Source organism: Rhinoraja longicauda, chromosome 1 (assembly GCF_053455715.1).
Source record: "Rhinoraja longicauda isolate Sanriku21f chromosome 1, sRhiLon1.1, whole genome shotgun sequence".
NCBI classification, from domain to species: Eukaryota; Metazoa; Chordata; class Chondrichthyes; order Rajiformes; family Arhynchobatidae; genus Rhinoraja; species Rhinoraja longicauda.
Window position 1 is genome coordinate 1,017,275 of NC_135953.1, and position 20,668 is coordinate 1,037,942.

The 20,668-nt window shown below is 45.1% G+C and overlaps 1 protein-coding gene across 4 annotated transcripts in view; it reads right to left on the reverse strand.

Moving 5' to 3' along the window:
* The window catches only part of mogs (mannosyl-oligosaccharide glucosidase), a 57,642-nt gene that overhangs the window by 11,555 nt on the left and 25,419 nt on the right, over positions 1–20,668 (reverse strand). For all 4 annotated transcript variants that reach the window (XM_078400957.1, XM_078400701.1, XM_078400786.1 and 1 more), the window contains 2 exons: positions 15,021–15,389; positions 1,559–1,779 (listed from right to left, as the gene is read on the reverse strand). In XM_078400957.1, the coding sequence (XP_078257083.1) occupies positions 1,559–1,779; positions 15,021–15,381 (582 nt within the window). In that variant the 5' untranslated portion in view covers positions 15,382–15,389. The remainder of the gene's footprint in view (positions 1–1,558; positions 1,780–15,020; positions 15,390–20,668) is intronic.

A 20,668-nucleotide genomic window follows, 5' to 3' on the forward strand; every position in this document is an offset into this window, starting at 1 on the left:
ACTCTGAGAAATTTAACAGAGGTGGACAAAGGGGTTAATTAAAAGGAGCAAAAAAACTTGCGAAGAAGAGAAAAACTGACTGTAAAAGCTTTTTTAGATATGTGAAGAGGAAAAGTTTAGTGAAGACAAATGTTGGACCCTTACCATCAGAAACGGGTGAATTTATAATTGGGAAACAAGGAAATAGCAGACCAGTTAAACAAGTACTTTGGTTCTGTCTTCACTAAGGAAGACACAAACAATCGCCCATAAAAACTAGGAGACAGAGATCTAGCGTGACGGAGGAACTGAAGGAAATTCACATTAGTCAATTAGGGCTAATGGAATCGAGATATGGGGAGAAAGCAGGAACAAGGTACTGATTCTGGATCAGCCATGATCATATTGAACGGCGGTGCTGGCTCGAAGGGCCGAATGGCCTAATCCTGCACCTATTGTCTACATCAATTAAGCAATCTTAAAAAATACAAAGCAGCACCAAAGTCAGCGGTAACGGGCAAAGCTATCCCTGGAGATGGCTGATCAGCAATGCATGCCGGAGCTATCCCGGGAGATGGCTGCCCAGCAATGAATGCCGGAGCTATCCCGGGAGATTGCTGCCGAGCAATGAATGCCGGAGCTATCCCGGGAGATGGCTGCCCAGCAATGAATGCCGGAGCTATCCCGGGAGATGGCTGACCAGCAATGAATGCCGGAGCTATCCGGGAGATGGCTGATCAGCAATGAATGCCGGAGCTATCCCGGGAGATGGCTGATCAGCAATGAATGCCGGAGCTATCCCGGGAGATGGCTGCCCAGCAATGAATGCCGGAGCTATCCCTGGAGATGGCTGACCAGCAATGAATGCCGGAGCTATCCCGGGAGATGGCTAATCAGCAATGAATGCCGGAGCTATCCCGGGAGATGGCTGCCCAGCAATGAATGCCGGAGCTATCCCGGGAGATGGCTAATCAGCAATGAATGCCGGAGCTATCCCGGGAGATGGCTGCCCAGCAATGAATGCCGGAGCTATCCCGGGAGATGGCTGCCCAACAATGAATGCCGGAGCTATCCCGGGAGATGGCTGCCCAGCAATGAATGCCGGAACCATTGGTATTTCACTTGGTTTCAATAGTTTCTGGCCTCTGCATCATTGGGTGACCTTTACCTTCAGTTCTGCGATCGTTTTTGGATACAATATGGGTTTTAACAAGGTGGGGTGGGAAAGAGACAAAAAAAACTATTGCGTGATAAACTTATTTATTTACAAAGCAGTCCCAGGTGAATGTGCTTCTTGAACTGAGCCATGCCTGCTCACTTATTCGACCAAAAAGGGATCAGCAAGATTTATTTTCAGTCGGATTATCAATGCAGGATACCTGCAGCTGATGGCCCAAGAGACACATTGTAAATCGTGAGAAGAGGCAACTACTGCAGAGGTCAGGACTGTGGTACGAAACAATTATTATTGACCTCTGAACAGCTGAAATGCTTTTATATTGCTCGGAAACAAAGAAAAAACCTGTTTAAAGTCAGGGTGTGGAGCTTGTGCATATGATTGATGGCGACAGGAACCTACCTGTGACTTAGCAGTGATCCTCCATGTCCAGTCGCCACCATGCCGCCCACCACGACGTTTGACAAACTCAGTTGTTAAAGTGAAATCGTTCTCCTTAACTTCCTGCACTCCAAAGTTGATGCCGTCGTGCATAAGCCATCCATAGCTGGACAGCCGATCACCCTGTTCACATGTATGGCGCAGGTTCACCTCTGCTTTGAACTGCTGCAGCCACATCAACCCTACATTTAAAAATAAATTAAAACAGGATTAAATATAGTAAAAAAATTGTAAAGGCAGAATTTTTTGAGATAATATGATAAAGAAAAGTATTTCTTTTTATTGGGATCTGGGTATCCTTACACACAAATCACAGAAAGTTAACATGTAGCACATGGTCGGCACGGTAGCGCAGCGGTAGAGTTGCTGCTTTACAGCGAATGCAGCGCCGGAGACTCAGGTTCGATCCTGACTACGGGTGCTGCACTGTAAGGAGTTTGTACGTTCTCCCCGTGGGTTTTCTCCGAGATCTTCGGTTTCCTCCCACACTCCAAAGACGTACAGGTATGTAGGTTAATTGGCTGGGTAAATGTAAAAATTGTCCCTAGTGGGTGTAGGATAGTGTTAATGTACGGGGATCACTGGGCGGCACGGACTTGGAGGGCCGAAAAGGCCTGTTTCCGGCTGTATATATATGATATGATATGATATGATATGGTCAATTAACTAGGCCAGCAGTATGTCAGAGAACTGTCCAGGATGGACACAGGTTCTTTGGCCATCTTGTACATACCAAGTTGCCATACCGGGGCTGTTCCCATTCACCTGCATTTGGCCCATATCCCTCGAAACCTTCCCCTGCACTGGGCCTGCAAGCCAGCTGGTGGCCAGGGGAAAAAACAAGGGTCGGAGTCATTGGTCGCGCGCGGCCTGCCGGCATGCACGCGAGGGTTGGCGATGGACGTAACGGTGGCAGGCACACCCTGCAAGTGGCCAAAATGCACACCCTGGAAGTGGCAGTCACGCCCTGCAAGTGGCTGTGGAAGCTGTGTGGGCCAGAGGAGGCGGATGGGTACTTGGGGGCCGGGGTGGGAGTGGTGGGTGCAGGCCGAGGGTGGTGTCGGCCTGCTGCTGAGGGTCTGTAGATCTTTTCGCTATAACTGAAATGTGTTACGTAGAGGTTGGGAATAACAAGGGTTAGCTGTGCTCGAGACAGATTGGACAACTCACTCTTCTTGCAGAGAGTGAGCCGACAAGCACCAATTGTAGAAGTCTGCAGAGGGGCTGAAACGGAAACATCGCCGATCCACCTCCTCCAGATCCAGAGTTCCTCAGGCACTTGGGGTTTTCTTTTACAAGCACCGTTTGCTTTGACTGCCCCCTAATGGTACAGTCAGTGTTTGACATGCAAGTCATTGTTGACAAGTTTGCTGAAGCCTGCCAACTTTGGTTTACAACCAATGCCAGCAAGCCTGAGGTCCTGCAGCATTCTGCTCCAGCTCTGCCACATACCCTTTCATCACAGAGACCTCTTGCCCCCCAGGTTCGTGTTAAATATTTCCCCTCACGTTAAACCTACATCCTCTAGTTCTTGATTCCCCTACTCTGGGTAAAATACAGTGCATCCGCCCTATCTAATCCCTTCCTGATCTGACACCCCTCACATTCCAACGCTCCAAGGAATAAAGTCCTAACTGACACCAATTCCCTGCTTGATCCTTCAGCAGCCCTACCTTATCCTCGATTATCTTGTTTTTAATATATAGGTGTAAAAAGCTTTGCCAAAGCCATTTAGTGGTCGCCTTTTGGGCCTTCTAATTGCCCAGCTGAGTTATTTCCTTTCTTTATATTCCTTGAAGGCTCTGTCTGATTCCAGCCTCTTCAACTGTGCATACCCTTCCTTTTCTTTTTGACCAAATTTTCAACCCCCTTGGTCATCCAAAGTTGCCTTACTTTGCCATCCTTATCCCTCTTGAGGTCACGAAAAAGGTTGATGAGGGCAAATAACTATATGGTCTTCAGCAAGACAATTAATAAGGTTCCTTGTGGTAGGCTTTTCTGGAAGGTTAGATTGTATGGGATTCAGGAAGAGCTGGCCAACTGGACAGAGAATTGTCTTCATGGAAGGAAGCAGAGGGTAATGGTGGAAGGAGTTTTCAGACTGGAGGTCTGTGGTGTGCCTCATGGATCAGTGCTGGGTCCTTTGCTATTTGTGCTTTTTTATTAATGATTTGGATGAGAATATACAAGGCATGATTAGCAAGTTTGCAGATGATACAAATGTGGCTGTCATCGTTGATAGCGAAGATGGTTATCAAAACTTTTAGCAGGAAAAAAGTGTTGTGAAAGTAGGTTGCATCATAGAGAAGCGAGTTAGAAAACATTGCAGCAGGATCTTGATCGGGTGGGCTGAGGAATGGTTAATAGACAGTAGACAATAGGTGCAGGAGTAGGCCATTCAGCCCTTCGAGCCAGCACCGCCATTCAATGCGATCATGGCTGATCACTCTCAATCAGTACCCCATTCCTGCCTTCTCCCCATACCCCCTCACTCCGCTATCCTTAAGAGCTCTATCCAGCTCTCTCTTGAAAGCATCCAACGAACTGGCCTCCACTGCCTTCTGAGGCAGAGAATTCCACACCTTCACCACTCTCTGACTGAAAAAGTTCTTCCTCATCTCCGTTCTAAATGGCCTACCCCTTATTCTTAAACTGTGGCCCCTTGTTCTGGACTCCCCCAACATTGGGAACATGTTTCCTGCCTCTAATGTGTCCAATCCCCTAATTATCTTATATGTTTCAATAAGATCCCCCCTCATCCTTCTAAATTCCAGTGTATACAAGCCCAATCGCTCCAGCCTTTCAACATACGACAGTCCCGCCATTCCGGGAATTAACCTAGTGAACCTACGCTGCACGCCCTCCATAGCAAGAATATCCTTCCTCAAATTTGGAGACCAAAACTGCACACAGTACTCCAGGTGCGGTCTCACCAGGACCCGGTACAACTGTAGAAGGACCTCTTTGCTCCTATACTCAACTCCTCTTGTTACGAAGGCCAACATTCCATTGGCTTTCTTCACTGCCTGCTGTACCTGCATGCTTCCTTTCATTGACTGATGCACTAGGACACCCAGATCTCGTTGAACTCCCCCTCCTCCTAACTTGACACCATTCAGATAATAATGACGTTTAATACAGAGAAGTGCAAAGTGTTGCATTTTGGGAAGTCAAACAGGGGCAGGGCCATGGGAAGTGTTGTAGAGTGGAGGGGTCTAGGAGTGAATGGCAGGGCCATGGAGAGTGTTGTAGAGCGGAGGGGTCTAGGAGTGAATGGCAGAGCCATGGGGAGTGTTGTGGAGCAGAGGGACCTACACAGTGAATGGCAGGGCCATGGGGAGTGTTGTAGAGCAGAGGGGTCTAGGAGTGAATGGCAGGGCCATGGGGAGTGTTGTAGAGCAGAGGGACCTACATAGTGAATGGCAGGGCCATGGGGAGTGTTGTAGAGCAGAGGGATCTACACAGTGAATGGCAGGGCCACGAGGAGTATTATAGAGCAGAGGGATTTACACAGTGAATGGCAGGGCCATGTGGAGTGTTGTAGAGCAGAGGGGTCTAGGAGTGAATGGCAGGGCCATGGGGATTGTTGTAGAGCAGAGGGATCTACACAGTGAATGGCAGGGCCACGGGGAGTATTATAGAGCAGAGGGATTTACACAGTGAATGGCAGGGCCATGTGGAGTGTTGTAGAGCAGAGGGGTCTAGGAGTGAATGGCAGGGCCATGGGGAGTGTTGTAGAGCAGAGGGATTTACACAGTGAATGGCAGGGCCATGTGGAGTGTTGTAGAGCAGAGGGATCTAGGAGTGAATGGCAGGGCCATGGGGAGTGTTGTAGAGCAGAGGGATCTAGGAGCACAGGTACACAGTTCCTTGAAAGTGGTGTCACAGGGAGATAGGATGGTCGATGGCTTTTGGCACATTGGCCTTCATCAGTCAGTGTATCGAGTATAGAAGTTGGGAGGTTATGTTCCAGTTTACCGAACATCGGTGGGCAACATTTGGAATAGTGTGTTTGGCTTTGGTCACCATGTTATAGGAAAGATGCTGCTATGCTGGAAAGGGAACAGAGAAACTGGAACATAACCTCCCAACGTCTATACTCGATACACTGACTGATGAAGGCCAATGTGCCAAAAGCCGTCTTCAGACCTCCCAACATTTGATTTTACAAACTCAGAATTTTGATGTCCAATATGGCGCGTAATGCAACTTTTCAGCAAAAAAAAGTACGCATGCCAAATACGCATTGTGCTACATTCATGTGTGAAAAACAACTATTATTTCCAACAGTCTGTAGTTCTTGGACTACATGCACAATGTCATGCCTATCACAAGTATATTCTGCTATTTATAAACATAGCACAAAAAGTAAGGAAATTTGTGTTTGGTAGATTATTTATTTGTTGTAACAATGCTTCTTGGCAATAAATCTTATACCGTTGACAAGTCTGTTTATTTCCCTTTTAAATGGTGCCACATTTGTAAGGAACATGCATTTGTGGGATGAGCAGCAGAGCTGAGTATATGGGTTGCGCCCATGAAAAATTTGCCAAATCTTCTCTGCCAATGCCAAACAGCTTATTCTGCTGTTGCTATTGACTCTTGTTTTGAGCTTCTGGTACCCCCAGGTGCTGACAAGAATGGGATGCCATCCCACAACAGTGTGTGACCAGGCTGGTGACCAGCATGAGGAGGAGGTGCCAGGCTGTTATGGCTGTGTATGGTTCTTCCACACGCTACTGTGGCTCCTGTTTATTAAATGAATAAATTGTTAAATTGCCAATATGTCTCGTTTTTTCAGACTTCAATCATCCAATCCACCAAACAACACCGAACAAGAGTCAATGGCAGAATAAGCTGTTTGGCATTGGCAGAGAAGATTTGGCAGATTTTTCATGGGCGCAACCCACATACTCAGCTCTGCTGCTCATCCCACAAATGCATGTTCCTTACAAATGTGGCACCATTTAAAAGGGAAATAAACAGGCTTTCCAACGGTATAAGATTTATTGCCAAGAAGCATTGTTACAACAAAGAAATAATCTACCAAACACAAATTTCCTTACTTTTTGTGCTATGTTTAGAAAGGTTATTGAACAGAAATACTTTTTGCAACACAAAGAAAAAACTGGTTTTTTTTCCTACTTTGCTTTTTCCACATCCCAATTCTGCTCTACATTGGTTCTAGTCCTGGAGAAAACAAACCCACATATGACCACGAATTGCAGTAATCTAGAGTATAGTCATCTTGCTTATTGAAGTACATATTGAAGTACTTAAAGTAAATTCGCACATTAATTGATAATCAGCCCAAAAAGGTGGTAATTGGCTTTTCTGCTGTTTTATATTTTAACCCCGTCTTAATTAATTAATATAGTTACATAATCTTGCACTTAAATTTCATATTTACTCATTATAGTTCCATCACTGATTTTCTTGCACTCTTGGTTCCAGAGCTTTGCTGGTTTATGCAGCTGGCCAAGGAAGTCGGCTATGGGGATAGATGTGCTGGCTCCAGCTGGGCTGGAGTTCCACAACCCCGGCCGCAGGTTGCAAATTCAACCCACCGATCGGCCATGGAAGTCCCGATGAGGTAGAGATTGGCTGCCTAGCCCAGCCTTGGTGCCACATTTTCGGGGAGACTTCCAGGGTGGGGGGATTTCTCGCAGAACCCCTAGCGACCTCTAGCAGCCGAATTGACAAATTACAATTAACGACTGTTTTGCAGAAAAATGTGAGGCGAAATCGGAATGACAGAAATGAAATAAGAATGCAGAAATTTTGCGCCAAAATCGGAAGGGTTGGGAGGGGTGTGTCTTGACCATCCTACCCCCCTGTGACACCACTTTCAAGGAACTGTGTACCTATGCTCCTATATCCCTCTGCTCTACAACAAGGATCTTGCCAGAATTCGAGGACCTGAGCTATAGGGAGAGGTTGAGAAGGCTAGGACTTTATTCTTCCAGAAATGTGCCGTAGGAACCATTTAATCAGGATGCATCACAGCATAGTTTGGGAACAGCTCCATCCAAGACCACAAGAAATTGCAGAGAATTGTGGATGCAGCCTAAATCATCACACAAACTAACCGAAGGGTCTCGACCCGAAACATCATCCATTCCTTCTCTCCAGAGATGCTGCCTGACTCGCTCAGTTACTCCAGCATTTTGTCTCTACCTTCCTTCCATGGACTCCATTTATATCTCATGCTGCCTCGGCCTCAGCAGCATAATCAAGGACCAGTCTAAGTCTGGTCATTCCCTCTTCTCCCCTCTCCTCTCAGGCAAGAAGTGTGAAAACATACACCTCTACATTCAGGGACAGTTTCTTCCCAGCTGTTATCAGGCAACTGAATCATCCTATCAACAATTAGAGACCAGTCCTGTGCTACTATCTATGTAATTGGGGAAGCTCAGACTATCTTTTGTAATCATGTATACTCTTTCCGCTGACTGGTTAGCACACAAAAGGTTTCCACTGTACCTCGGGACACGTGACAATAAACTGAACTGAACACTTTGTGTCAATCTTTGGTGTAAACCAGCTTCTGCAGTTCCTTCCTACACACCATCCTGGAGTTTTGTTTGCTGCACAGAATCTCCTGTCCATGCCCCTAACTAGGAGTTTCCTATCACGATGGCTCTGCCTGACCTTTCCCTTCTTTCCCTTGCCTCAGAGCTGGGCACGACACCTCAGAGCTGACCACTGCTGTTGCTGCTCTTCCCAGACTGGTCATCCCCACAACAGTTTCCAAACAAGCACACTCGTTGTTGACGGGAATGGCCTCCCGGCATTCCTACCCTCTCTGCTACTCCCTTCGCTGGTGATAATCATCTCTTTCCTTACCAGACCTTAGCTGTGATCACTCACTGTAACTCCCATCAATGACACTCTCACACTCCTGATAATCCATGGGACATCCAGCTACAGCTCCAGTGCCTTTATAAGATCATGAGAGATAGGAGCAGAATTAGGCCATTCGGACCATCGTCTAATCACAAATCTTTCTACCTTTCCTTTAAATAAATCCACCGACTTGGCCTCCACAGCCTTCTGTGGCAAAGAATTCCACAGATTCACCCTGACTAAAGAAATTCCTTCTCAACTCCTGCCCAAAAGAAATTCTGAGGCTATGACCTCTGTTCCTAAACACTACAACTAGTGGAAACATCCTCTCCACATCCACTCTATACTATCTAAGTCTTTCATTATTCTGTACGTTTCAATGAGGTCCCCCCTCATTCTTCTCAACTCCAACGACTACAGGCCCAGTGCCGACAAACACTCATCATATGTTAACTCACTCATTCCTGGGATCATTCCTGTAAACCTCAATAGACAATAGACAAGAGACAATAGGTGCAGGAGTAGGTAATTCGGCCCTTCGAGCCAGCACTGCCATTCACTGTGATCATGGCTGATCATGCACAATCAGTACCCCGATCCTGCCTTCCCCCCATATCCCCTGACTCCGTTATCATTAAGAGCTCTATCTAACTCTCTCCTGAAAGCATCCAGAGAATTGGCCTCTATTGCCTTCTGAGGCAGAGAATTCCACAGCTTCACAACTCTGAGTGAAAAAGTTCTTCCTCATCTCCGTTCTAAATGGCCGACCCCTTATTCTTAAACTGTGGCCCCTGGTTCGGGACTCCCCCAACATCGGGAACATGTTTCCTGCCTCCAGTGTGTCCAATCCCTTATTTATCTTATATGTTTCAACAAGAACCCCTCTCATCCTTCTAAATTCCAGAGTATACAAGCCCAGTCACTCCAGTCTTTCAACATACGACAGTCCCGCCATTCCGGGAATTAACCCCGTGAACCTAGGCTGCACGCCCTCAATAGCAAGAAAGTCCTTCATCAAGTTTGGAGACCAAAACTGCACACAGTACTCCAGGTGCGGTCTCACTATGGCCCTGTACAACTGCAGAAGGACCTCTTTGCTCCTATACTCAACTCCCCTTGTTATGAAGGCCAACATTCCATTGGCTTTCTTCACTGCCTGCTGTACCTGCACGCTTCCTTTCAGTGACTGATGCACTAGGACACCCAGATCTCGTTGTACTTCCCCTTTTCCTAACTTGACACCATTCAGATAATACTCTGCCTTCCTATTCTTACCTCCAAAGTGGATAACCTCACATTTATCCACATTAAACTGCATCTGCCATGCACCCGCCCACTCACACAACCTGTCCAAGTCACCCTGCAACCTCATAGCATCTTCCTCACAGTTCACACTGCCACCCAGCTTTGCGTCATCTGCAAATTTGCTAATGTTACTTTTAATCCCTTCATCCAAGACATTAATGTATATTGTAAATAGCTGTGGTCCCAGCACCAAGCCTTGCGGTACCCCACTAGTCACTGCCTGCCATTCTGAAAGGGACCCATTTATCCCTACACTTTGCTTTCTGTCTGTCAACCAATTTTCTATCCATGTCAGTACCCTACCCCCAATACCATGTGCTCTAATTTTGCCCACTAATCTCCTATGTGGAACCTTGCCGAAGGCTTTCTGAAAGTCAAGGTACACCACATCCACCGGCTCTCCCGTCCATTTTCCTAGTTACATCCTCAAAACATTCCAGAAGATTTGTCAAGCATGATTTCCCCATCATAAATCCACGCTGACTGGGAACGATTCTGTTTCTGCTATCCAAATGCTCCGCAATTTCGTCTTTTATATTTGACTCCAGCATCTTCCCCACCACTGATGTCAGATTAACTGGTCTATAATTTCCTGTTTTCACTCTCCCTCCTATCTTAAAAAGTGGGATAACATTAGCTATCCTCCAATCCACAGGAACTGATCCTGAATCTATAGAACATTGGAAAATGATCACCAATGCGTCCATGATTTCTAGAGCCACCTCCTTAAGTTCCCTGGGATGCAAACCATCAGGCCCTGGGGGTTTATCAGCCTTCAGTCCCATCAGTCTACCCAACACCATTTCCTGCCTAATGTGAATTTCCTTCAGTTCCTCCGTCACCCTAGGACCTCTGTCCACTAGTACATTCGGGAGATTGTTTGTGTCTTCCTTAGTGAAGACAGATCCAAAGTTCAACTCGTTTGCCATTTCCTTGTTCCCCATAATAAATTCACCTGCTTCTGTCTTCAAGGGACCCACATTTGCCTTGACTATTTTTTTCTTCTTCACGTACCTAAAGAAGCTTTTACTATCCTCCTTTATATTATTGGCTAGTTTACCCTCGTACCTCATCTTTTCTCCCCGTATTGCCTTTTTAGTTATCTTCTGTTGCTCTTTAAAAGAGTCCCAATCCTCTGGCTTCCCGCTCTTCTTTGCTATGTTATACTTCTCTTTTATTTTTATGCTGTTCTTGACTTCCCTTGTCAGCCACAGGTGCCTCTTACTCCCCTTAGAGTCTTTCCTCCTCTTTGGGATGAATTGATCTTGCAACTACTGCACTATTCCCAGGAATACCTGCCATTGCTGTTCAACCGTCTTCCCTGCTAGGGTCTCCTTCCAGTCAAATCTGGCCAGCTCCTCCCTCATGCCTCTATAATCCCCTTTGCTATACTGTAATACTGATACTTCCGATTTTCCCTTCTCCCTCTCAATTTGTAGAGTAAAACTTATCATATTGCGTTCACTGCCTCCTAATGGCTCTTTAACCTCGAGTCCCTTTTTCAGATCAGGTTCATTACACAACACTAAATCCCGAATTGCCTTCTCCCTGGTAGGCTCCAGTACAAGCTGTTCTAAGAATCCATCTCGGAGGCACTCCACAAACTCTCTTTCCTGGGATTCAGTACCAAGCTGATTTTCCCAGTCTACCTGCATGTTGAAATCTCCCATAACCACCGTAGCATTACATTTGCGACATGCCAATTTTAACTCTTGACTCAACTTGCTCCCTATATCCAGGCTACTGTTTGGGGGCCTGAAGATAATTCCCATTAGTGTCTTTTTACCCTTACAATTCCTCAGTTCTGTCCATACTGATTCTACATCTCCTGATTCTATGTCACCCCTTGCAAGGGACTGAATATCATTCCTTACCAACAGAGCTCCTATCATGTTCTTATGATTGTGGGTGATCTTAATAATAATAATAATAATATATTCCTTTATTCGTCCCACATCGGGGAAATTTACAGTGTTACAGCAGCAAGAGAGCAAGAGATCATGCATTATAAATAAAAGATACATAAATTGTCATCAGTTTTCTGTGTGTTCTTAGCTGTTATTGTTGACTGGTCTGCTGGGAGCAGTGCTGGTTATGGTCTCACAGCAGCGGGAAGGAAGGACCTCCTATATCTCTCCTTCACACACTTGTCACTGAAGGAGCTACTCAGTGCAGTGACAGTGTCCTGCATGGGGTGGGAGTCGTTGTCCAGCAGCGCTGTTAGCTTTGTAAAACCTATCATACTGTGATCACTGCCTCCTAATGGCTCTTTTACCTCGAGTTCCCTTATCAGATCAGGTTCATTACACAACACTAAATCCAGAATTGCCTTCTCCCTGGTAGGCTCCAGTACAAGCTGCTCTAAGAATCCATCTTGGAGGCACTCCACAAACTCCCTTTCCTGGATTAGAGTCTTTTTACCCTTACAATTCCTCAGTTCTATCCATACTGATTCTACATCTCCTGATTCTATGTCACCCCTTGCAGGGGACTAGGCTTGTATACACTGGAATTTAGAAGGATGAGAGGGGATCTTATCGAAACATATAAGATTATTAAGGGGTTGGACACGTTAGAGGCAGGAAACATGTTCCCAATGTTGGGGGAGTCCAGAACCAGGGGCCACAGTTTAAGAATAAGGGGTAGGCCATTTAGAACAGAGATGAGGAAAAACTTTTTCAGCCAGAGAGTTGTAAATCTGTTGAATTCTCTGCCTCAGAAGGCAGTGGAGGCCAATTCTCTGCATGTTTTCAAGAGAGAGCTAGATAGAGCTCTTAAAGATAGCGGAGTCAGGGGGTATGGGGAGAAGGCAGGAACGGGGTACTGACTGTGAATGATCAGCCATGATCACATTGAATGGTGGTGATGGCTCGAAGGGCCGAATGACCTCCTGCACCTATTGTCATTGGTCGATTGTCTATATCATACCTTACCAACAGAGGGACCCCACCCCCTCTGCCCACCTGTCTGTCTTTTCGATAGGTCGTATTGCCCTGAATATTCAGTTCCCAGCTCTGGGCCTTTTGTTGCCATGTCTCTGTAATTCTCACAACATCATACTTGCCAATATCTAGCTGAGCCTCAAGCTCATCCACTTTATTTTTTATACTTTGCGCATTCAAATACAGCACTTTAACTTCGGTATTCACCTCCCCTGACCTTACTCTCTTATCGTATCTTGAACTTTCCTTCCCATTTATTCAGGAGTCTTTTGCAATTTTTCCTGTATTCGCTTCCCCTTTAACTCCATCTTTATACTCCCAATTTGTCAACCCCTCCCCCCACTACTTAGTTTAAACCCACACTGGACCTCCTCTGAACCCTCTCGAGACCCAAAATATAATTGCTCAGATATGGTGCCCAAAATTGCTCACAATATTCCAAATGCAGCCTGACCAGCACCTTATAGAGCCTCAGCATCACACCCCTGTTTTTGTATACAAGCCCTCTCGAAATAACTGCTAGCATTGAGTTTGCTTTCTTTACTACCGATTTGACTTGCAGATTAACGTTTTGGGAATCCTGCACCAGCACTCCCAAGTCTCTTTGCACCTCCGATTTCTGGATTCTCTTCCCATTTAGAAAATAGTCTACACCTTTATTCCTACCACCAAAATGCATGACTCCACACTTTGCTGCACTATATTCCATCTGCCACTTCTCTGCAGAAGGACCTGGACAGGTTGGGAGAGTGGGCAGAGTCCCTGCTTTCTCTACACTACCTGCCCCTCCACCTATTTCCGTATCATCCGCAAACCTGGCCACAAAGCCTTCAATCCCCTCGTCCAAATCATTAATATACATGAATATGACTTAATGCAGTCCTTAAGGAGCTGCAGCTGAACACACTTACTGCACTGTCCCCAGGAGCATTGGAACATCCTTCATGTGGAGCATTCCAATATTCCCCCAGCCATCTCTACAGCACTCAAACCTTAGAAGAGTTATACAGGAAAAGACCGCCACTTAACCAGCCGTTACCCTCTCTGCCCTCCTCGCCAAAGTGTCAGCTCTGCACTTAGCCTCAACAAAGCACTTCCACTTAATGCAGCATCTCTCCCAACACTTCTAAACATTCTCTTCCTTTTTTGGCCACTGTCTCTGTCTGCTAATCAAATGCCTGCTTTTTTAAATGTCCTGCCTTCTCAAAACAAAAACTTTAGTCAATCGATTTTTCCAGGGCAGGGAATCTAGTTTTATATTCCCCAGCCCTGGAAAAAAAAGACTATTACTATCTAGCGTATCTATGCCCCTTCTGATTTTATAAACTATAATATAATATTACACCTCAGGGACCTTTGTTCCAGGAAAAACAGAGCCAGCCTCCTTCTTCAATCTGAAGAAGGATCTCGACCCGAAACTTCATCCATCCCTTCTCTCCAGAAATGCTGATTGTTCCGCTGAGTTATTCCAGCGTTTTGTGTCTACCTTATATTTTCAATTAGCCAGCTCTTTCTGAATTCCATGCGATCTAACCATCCAGACCAGCCTACCATGAACCTTGTCAAATGCTATCCTAAAGTCCATCTAGGTAATGTCAACCAGCCTGCCCTAATGAATCCTCTTGGTTACCTCCTTAAAACTAACAGATTTATGAGGCACGATTAGTTTCCCATGTACAGCAATGCTGACTCTCCTCAATCAGACTAGCTCTTTCTCAATGCTGGTATATTGTGCTTTAAAACATTTGGGAGATGTTAGTCATACTGCTTGTTTTAGACCCTAGATTTTCTAATCGTGCTCTGCTTTACACTATTCAACTTTACATTTATTGCAACACACCTGCAATTGTGAAATCTTGGCCATAGATTTCTGAATGTATTTTGCAATTATAATTAAAGATAGACAAACTGCTGGAGTAACTCAGCGGGTCAGGCAGCATCTCTGGAAAGAAGGAATGGGTGACGTTTCGGATCGAGACCCTGCTTCAGATTCTTTCCTTGCAATTATAATTGATCCTGCACCCAAGCCTGACTTTTGTTAAACTCCCAGCAAGTTAGTTAAACATGCCCAACTTTTCCTTAATTCAGATTTTCCCCCAAAACAAACAACAATTTTGCAGAAAAGAAAAATGAAATTGTTTTTTGAGAAATTAATAAAAGTTATGTTAGTCTATAAAAATCTATAAAGGTTTTAAATAAATCTGATGTTTCAGTGCATCATGGTTTTGTAAATGCCAGCGATAAACTACACTTAGCAAAATGAAGCAGTAATTTTCAAAGGAACACAGGAATGGAAAAAGCATTTGCCACTGACAACAGATTGACTTTACCTGTTACAATTGATTTCTGACTCCGTGTTTTCATTCCAAAGTATACCTGCGGGCGGTACGATCCCCAGTATTTTTCTGGTGACAAGGCATGATTGGAGCTGTTGCTGTTCAATATCTTCGACGAAGGGTGAGGTGTTATGATTCTGTTCGCAAACCAGGATCTCATGTAAATAGCATAGCAAAACCAGACACAGCTCACAGTACACAAGATAATTGCAATGTTGATGAAAATATTCCCCAAATTGGACTTCTTCTTCTTTTCTTTGGGTGGCGCCTTCTTGTGAATTCCTGCATTCTTTCCATTTTTTCCATCCACTTTTGAATCAAGCAACCTTTCTTTCTTCAGCCTCTGCCGTGCCATGCTTTACTCTGGGAGAAAAGATGATATTTCAAACCTTTAATCAATTCAACCTTTCAATTCTTCAAACAGATTACAAGGAATATTAGGATCACCAAGAAACTAAATTTTAAAAATAAACAAAGTCAAATGAAATGCTGATCTCTTCACAGCTAGAGTTGTGCAGCTTACATACAGGCCCTTCAGCATTGGCCATGGACAACAGGCAGAGAGTTGGAAATCTGGGGAATTCTCTGCCTCAGAAGGCAGTGGAGGGCAATTCTCTGAATGCTTTCAAGAGAGAGCTAGATAGAGCTCTTAAGGATAGCGGAGTCAGGGGGTATGGGGAGAAGGCAGGAACGGGGTATTGATTGAGAATGATCAGCCATGATCACATTGAATGGTGGTGCTGGCTCGAAGGGCCGAATGGCCTACTCCTGCACCTATTGTCTATTGTCTATAACAGATTCACTGATGTCTGTGAAAAATATCCACATGCCCATGCAGACTATCAAGTATCTATTTATATGCAAGAGGAGAGTATGCAGTGTGACAGGACCCTTAGGACCATTGATGAACAGAGGGATCGTGGGATGCAAATCCATAGCTCCCTGAAAGAGGCAACACAAGTAGATATTGAGTGATAAAGGAGGAATTTGGCAGGTGTTCCAGGCATCCTCCACACTTTCAGTACAAAAAAACTTGCCCAGCACACTATAAGATGTGGAGGCGTTTGAGAGACTGCAGAAGAGGTTCACCTGGAGTGCATGAGCTCTAAGGAGGATGGACAAACTTGGGATGACTTCTCTGCAGGGGAGGCTAGGGGCCAAGGGGCGGTCTGAGAGAAATATATAAAATTATGAAAAGTGTGGATTGGGTAGACATGGAAGGCAGAAAAGTAGAGCGGAGGAACAGGCCCCTTTGGCTCACAATATGTGACAAATTGAAGTAGAGATGGTTGAAAGCATTGAGTTTCTAGGAGTAAATATCACCAGCAACTTGTCTGGGGCTATTCATATTGAAGCAATGGCCAAGAAAGCATAGCATACCAACGTCTCTACTTCCTTAGAGGGCTTAGGAAGTTTGGCATGTCCTCAATGACTTTCACCAAGTTCTACAGATGCGTGTAAAACGCATTTTATCGGGATGCATCACAACATGGTTTGGGAACAACTCCATTTAAGACTGCAAGAAATTGCAGAGAATTGTGCTACAGCCCAGACCATCACACAAACCAACCTCTCTTCCATTGACACCATTTATATCTCATGCTCACAGCAAGGTCACCAGCATAATCCCGGACTCTCCCTCTTCTCCCCTCTCCCATTATGCAAGAGGTAAAAATGTATAGCTCCAGATTCAGGAAGTTTCTTCCCAGCTGTTATTCCAAGGTGGCAGAGTGGTAGAGTTGCTGCCTCACAGCACCAGAGACCCGGGTTCGATCCTCACTACGGGTGCTGTCTGTGTGGAGTTTGGACGTTCTTCCCGTGACCTGCGTGGGTTTCCTCCCACATTCCAAAGACGTACAGGTTTGTAGGTTAATTTGCTTGGTAAAATTGTAAATTGTCCCTAGTGTATGTAGGATAGTGTTAGTGTGCAGGGATCACTGGTCAGTGTGGACTCGGTGGGTCAATGAGAGTCGCTGTACACATCTAAGAAAGGACAACATCTGTCCTCACCAATACAATCACTTATCAGCAAACTGGCTTAGCGATTCCTATTCCACCTAGGACCTTTTCGGTTCAAGCCCATCAGTTGATATCATAGAACATAAAACAACTGTGTCAGCCCACTATGTGCACAACATAATGCCAAGCTGAACAGATATTATCTGACAGCACATGATCCAAAGCCCTCTATTCCACACACTTACTTGTGCTTATCTAAAAGCCTGTTAAACGCACTATCATATCTACCTCCACCAGCAGCCCTGGCAATGCGTTCCAGGCCCCCACCACCCTCTGTGTAAAACATTTCCCCAGCACATCCCCATTAAATCTTTCCCCATTTACCTTATAGCTACGGGGCTCTGGTGTTGAACTTTTCCATCCTGGGTAAAAGGTTGACTGTCGACTCTATCTACGCCTCGCATCATTTTATATTCTTCTATCACCTCCCCTCAACCTCTGATGTTCCAGAGAAAACAATCTAAGTCTATTCAACTTCTCCCTGTAGCTGACACCCTCTAATTCAGGCACCATTCAAGTAAACCTCCTCTGCACCCTCTTCAAAGCCTCCACATCTTTTCCACAACTGCATGCAACACTCCAAATGCGACCGAACCAAAGTGTTCTAGAGCTGCACGATGACTTCATGCCTCTTATATTCAATGCCCCTCGCAATGAAAGCAAGCAGACCACATCCCTTCTTAACTCCGTACTTGTACTCTGTCACCTTCAGCGAGTTATGAACTTGAGCTCCAAGATCCCTCTGCATATCAATGCTATTAAGGATCTTGCCATTAACTGTATACTCTCTCCTTGCATTCACCCTCCAGAAATGCAACACCTCACACTTGCTCAAGTTAAACTCCATCTGCCATTTCTGCAGCTGCTCTATATCCTGTTGTATGTTCTGTTAGCTTTGTCTGCAACTCCTCTACACTAGTCCCACTTGCCTGTGTTTGGCCCATATCCTAAATCTTTCCTATGTACCTGTCCAAAGTTTTTTTAAATGTTGTGAAAGTACCTGCCTCAACTACTTTCTGTGGCAGTTTATTCTATATCCCCATCGCCCCTCATTTTCCTATGAAATCTTTCCCCACTCACCTTAAATCTACATCCTCTGGTTTGTGATTCCTCTACTGTGGGTAAAATACTCTGTGAATCTATCTGATCTATTCCTCTCAGGATCTTATACACTTCTATAAGATTACCCTACATTCTCCTGCACTCCAAGGAATAATGTCCTCGCCTGCTCAACCTCGCTCTGTAGATCAGGTTCTCGAGTCCTGGCAACGTCGTCGTAAATCTTCACTGCACGCTTCATAACATCTTTCCTATAAGAGGGTGGCCAAAACTGAACACAATATTGTAAAATATGGCCTCACCTAGGTCTTGTCCAATTGTAACATGACCTCCCAACTTCTATACTCAATACACTGACTGACGAAGGCCAATGTGCTGAAAGCCTTTTTGACCACCCTATCTACTGGTGATGCCACTTCCATGGAACTATGTACCTGCACTTCCAGATCCCTCTGCTCTACAACACTCCCCAGAGCCCTACCGTTCACTGTGTAGGTCCTGCCCATGTTAGACTTGCCAAAATACAATGCCTCACATTTCTCTGTATTAAATTCCATCACCTATTGCTCAGCCCACCTGCCTAAACGATCAAGATCCTACGGTAATTTTTGACAACCATCTTCACTATCCACAATACCACCCACTCTAGTGTCATCTTTAAACTTGTTAATCATGCTTTGTACGTTTTAATGCAAATCATTGATTTCAAAGATAAACAGCAATGGGCCCAGCATCAAACCCAGAAGCTCACCACTAGTTACAGGCATCCAGTCCGAGAAGCAACCTTCCACCATCACCCTCTGCTTCCTTCCATGAAGCCAATTTTCTATCCCAAGCTCCTCTTGCATTCCCATGGGATCCGAACTTCTCGAGCAGCCTACCATGCGGAACCGCGTCAAATGCTTTGCTGAAATCCATATACACAATGTCTACAGCTCTGCCCTCATCAACCATTTTGGTTACATCTTCCAAAAACAATGAGATTCATGAGACACAATCTCCTACATACAATACCATGCTGACTATCCCCAATCAGCCCCGTCCATCTAAATGCATGTATATCTTATCCCTCAGAATACTCTATAGTAACTTTCCGACCACAGATGTTAATTGGCCTGTAGTTCCCCAAGCTTTTCCCTGCAGCCCTTATATTAGACAATAGGTGCAGGAGGTCATTCGGCCCTTCGAGCCATCACCACTATTCAATGTGATCATGGCTGATCATTCATAGTCAGTACCCCGTTCCTGCCTTCTCCCCATACCCCCTGACTCCGCTATCTTTAAGAGCTCTATCTAGCTCTCTCTTGAAAACATGCAGAAAATTGGCCTCCACTGCCTTCTGAGGCAGAGAATTCCACAGATTTACAACTCTGACTGAAAACGTTTTTCCTCATCTCCGTTCTAAATGGCCTACCCCTTTTTCTTAAACTGTGGCCCCTGGTTCTGGACTCCCCCAACATTGGGAACCTGTTTCCTGCCTTTAACGTGTCCAATCCCTTAATAATCTTATATGTTTCAATAAGATCCCCTCTCATCCTTCTAAATTCCAGTGTATACAAGCCTAGTCGCTCCAGTCTTTCAACATACGACAGTTCCGCCATTCCTGGAATTAACCTAGTAAACCTACGCTGCACGCCCTAAATAGCAAGAATATCCTTCCTCAAATTTGGAGACCAAAACTGCACACAATACTCCAGGTGCGGTCTCACTAGGGCCCTGTACAACTGCAGAAGGACCTCTTTGCTCCTATACTCAACTCCTCTTGTTATGAAGGCTTTCTTCACTGCCTGCTGTACCTGCATGCTTCCTTTCAGTGACTGATGCACTAGGACACCCAGATCTCGTTGTGTTAAAGTTTGGTTCTTAAAACAGACAACAACATAAACAGTTAAATGTAAACCAAGCAAAGCTTTAATTATCATCAGACGGGAGTGGGGGGATCAGTGCTAAGGGTGTATGACCACACTCAGCACTCCCCTTGCTTCCACTCAAAGAAACAGCATTTTCGAAACATTTTTATATAGAATTTGCAGTGAATGTTTAACACATTTCCTTCAAATCAATCACAAAGTGTATCAAACACAATATACTTGACACCCTTCAGTCATAAAATATTCCACACAATAAGTCATTAGTCGAAGGTCAGTATCCTTATCATACCACAGAAGGTCTTGTTTACATACTCCCACAAGTAGTCAACAGTTAACCACATCCTAATCTTAGCTAGAGCATTGTCCATCGTCTTTCCCAGACATTCTTCCCAAGCAAAACAGGATATACCGTCGAACAAGCTTTAGGAATCACATGGTCACATCCTGCCTGGTGCAATTTTGCAAACATCAGCTATTCAGGACCCAAAGTTCAGGCCCATCCTGTTCATTCATTCAACCATTTTATTATTGCTGCGGTTTCCAGGGATTGTAAGCTTCAGCTACCATTCACATCCTTATGAGCAATTAGCATTCCTTCACTTACAACAATATAGAAGCCCCACAAGCAAACAAACAGGTTTGCAGACAATGGACAAGCATCCCACCATGCAAAGTTAATAGCCATTAACTCTT